This window comes from Myotis brandtii, unplaced genomic scaffold (genome assembly GCF_000412655.1).
Source record: "Myotis brandtii unplaced genomic scaffold, ASM41265v1 scaffold9, whole genome shotgun sequence".
Lineage (NCBI taxonomy): Eukaryota > Metazoa > Chordata > Mammalia > Chiroptera > Vespertilionidae > Myotis > Myotis brandtii.
The window spans coordinates 1,367,374-1,369,877 of NW_005371693.1; the positions used below are offsets into that span (position 1 = coordinate 1,367,374).

The 2,504-nt window shown below is 40.9% G+C and overlaps 1 protein-coding gene across 6 annotated transcripts in view; it reads left to right on the forward strand.

Moving 5' to 3' along the window:
- The window catches only part of ATP5C1 (ATP synthase, H+ transporting, mitochondrial F1 complex, gamma polypeptide 1), a 23,660-nt gene that overhangs the window by 9,432 nt on the left and 11,724 nt on the right, over nt 1-2,504 (forward strand). For all 6 annotated transcript variants that reach the window (XM_014532592.1, XM_014532594.1, XM_014532591.1 and 3 more), the window contains exon 3: nt 842-973. In XM_014532592.1, coding sequence (XP_014388078.1) covers nt 842-973 — 132 coding nt within the window. The remainder of the gene's footprint in view (nt 1-841; nt 974-2,504) is intronic.

Below are 2,504 nucleotides of genomic sequence, written 5' to 3' on the forward strand. Positions count from 1 at the left end.
TAAGCAGCGATCAGGCCAGCAGGCAGGGGGTCAGATAGGGGCTATCAGGCTGGCACGCAGAGGCAGTGAGGGGCTATCAGGCTGGCAAGGGGGGCAGTTGGGGTGACCAGGCAGGCAGGCAGGTGAGCGATTAGGAGCCAGCAGTCCAGGATTGTGAGAGAGATGTCCGACTGCCAGTTTAGGCCCGATCCTCAGGATCGGACCTAAACTGGCAGTCGGACATCTCCCAAGGGGTCCCAGATTGGAGAGGGTGCAGGCTGGGCTGAGGGGACCCCCCTATCCATGCACGAATTTCGTGCACTGGGCCTCTAGTAATGTTATAATTGAGAAAAAGTATACTATTTGTAGATACATAAAAAATGTTATGGAACATGTAGTTAAAGGCCATTTTCAATACCATTTAATATTTTCAGTGTTTAACTTACTGATCTCTTATGTTGTCAGCTAAATTTGACCTTTTATTAGTACTCATTCTAACATTAACCCTAGTTTAGCATCATGCTGTTAGTTAATGGTGTAAATGGGGGCTTACAGTTTAGAAAAATTCACAAATGAAATTATAACTATTTTATCTTAAAACATTGCGCACCAGTAGTTTTATTGCTAGCGTTACCCAGTGGCCAGATAAGTTTCTAGTAAATGAGTACAAAAAACGTTTTACAAAGTATCATACTTTAAAAGGATATTATCTTGTAAGTATATGTAATAAATAACTTCAAAATGCAATGGGTATTTAATTTTAAGGTGTGCCTTTAACATTTATGTAAAACATGTAATATGAAAACACGAGAATGCTCGTGTTCCACTTGCAATGTATTAACACAATACTTTTATTTTTCAGTTACCAGGCGACTGAAGTCAATCAAAAACATCCAGAAAATTACCAAGTCTATGAAAATGGTAGCAGCAGCAAAATATGCCCGAGCTGAGAGGGAGCTGAAACCAGCTCGAGTGTATGGAACAGGATCTTTGGGTAAGAGAAGGATGTAATTCAAAAACTATGAAGAACTATCTATATATACATATATATATATATAGATAGATAGATATAGATATAGATATAGATATAGATATGAAAGGCAAATATGCGAAGTGTCCCCTCGAAAGTTTGACCGGGAGACCAGGAGTTCTGTTGCTCGCTATGATGTGCACTGACCACCAGGGGGTGGCGTGGAACAAAGGAAGGCCCTGGCCGGCAGCCAGAAGGCGCCGATGGGCCCTGATCACCGGCCAGGCCTAGGGACCCTACTTTTTCACTAATTTTGTGCACTGGGCCTCTAGTTAAACATGAAGATAACTACTAATGACTTATTTGATGTCAGTGGGCCTATTCTGACTATTTTACATGTACTCATTTTTCACAGCAACCCTATTGGGGTAGGAACTGTTTGAGCATCTGCTTTGCTGATGAGAAAAACTGAAGCACAGTGACATCAAGTAACTTGCCTGAGATTGCATACCTATTATGTTAATTTCTTAAAGATTCTGAAAAGTTTCCTAGATTATTAAATATACCATTGAAAGAACTTAGATACATAGTGCATCAAATTCCAATGCTTGAGTTCACCCTATTCAGTTGTGATGTGATATTTTAGAAGTGCAGGGTGGGGAGGTGGTATTCTACAGTGGAGAGTTGGCCAAGTAGTCATGGACATGGCTCATGAATACATGAGTGCAATGTTTAAACATCAACTGTAAAGAAAACAAAATTTGTTTATTTCCAAATTAGAGAAAATAGAGGGTGTCCAAAAAAATGTCTACTCACTTTGAATAAAGTCAGTGTTTATTAAGGTACATTTTATTTTCAAAATTGAGCTTTTAGCTATTAAAGTGTATATACATTTTTTGAGATACTCTGTATATCAATAGGTCTATGTATTAGATGTAAATTGTCCTGTGCAGTAGTTTTCTTGTGCTCTTCCATATTTTTTAAACATGCATTTATACTGCTAAAGAAATTTTTACATAAGGAAATTATAGAGCACTAGGCATCAGTGGAAATTGCAACTTACTTTAAATACCATACTTAGTTTCACCTAGAGGAGAGTTGCTAGGTTAGGTTTCAGCAATACCTATCAGCTCCAGCCATTTGCTTTCATGTCTCCTTCCCTCCTTAGCACAATACTAAGCATCTAGTTGGTGGCTCGGTAAATGTTGGTTGGTTAAATTACTCTGTAGCTATTTATATGAAAAAGAAAAGTCACTTTACTATTTATTTTCCTTCTGATATGAACATCCTATCTAATAAAGCGGTAATATGCAAATTGACCATCACTCCAACATAAAGATGGCCGCCCCCATGTGGACACAAGATGGTCTGCAGGGGAGGGCAGTTGTGGGCTATCAGGCCAACAGGGGAGGGCAGTTAGGAGCAACCAGGCCTGCAGGGGAGGGCAGTTGGGGAGAGACCCAGGCCTGCAGGGGAGGGAAGTTGGGGAGGGACCAGGCCTGCAGGAGAGGACAGTTGGGGGTGACCAGGCCTGCAGGGGAGGGCAGTTGGGGGT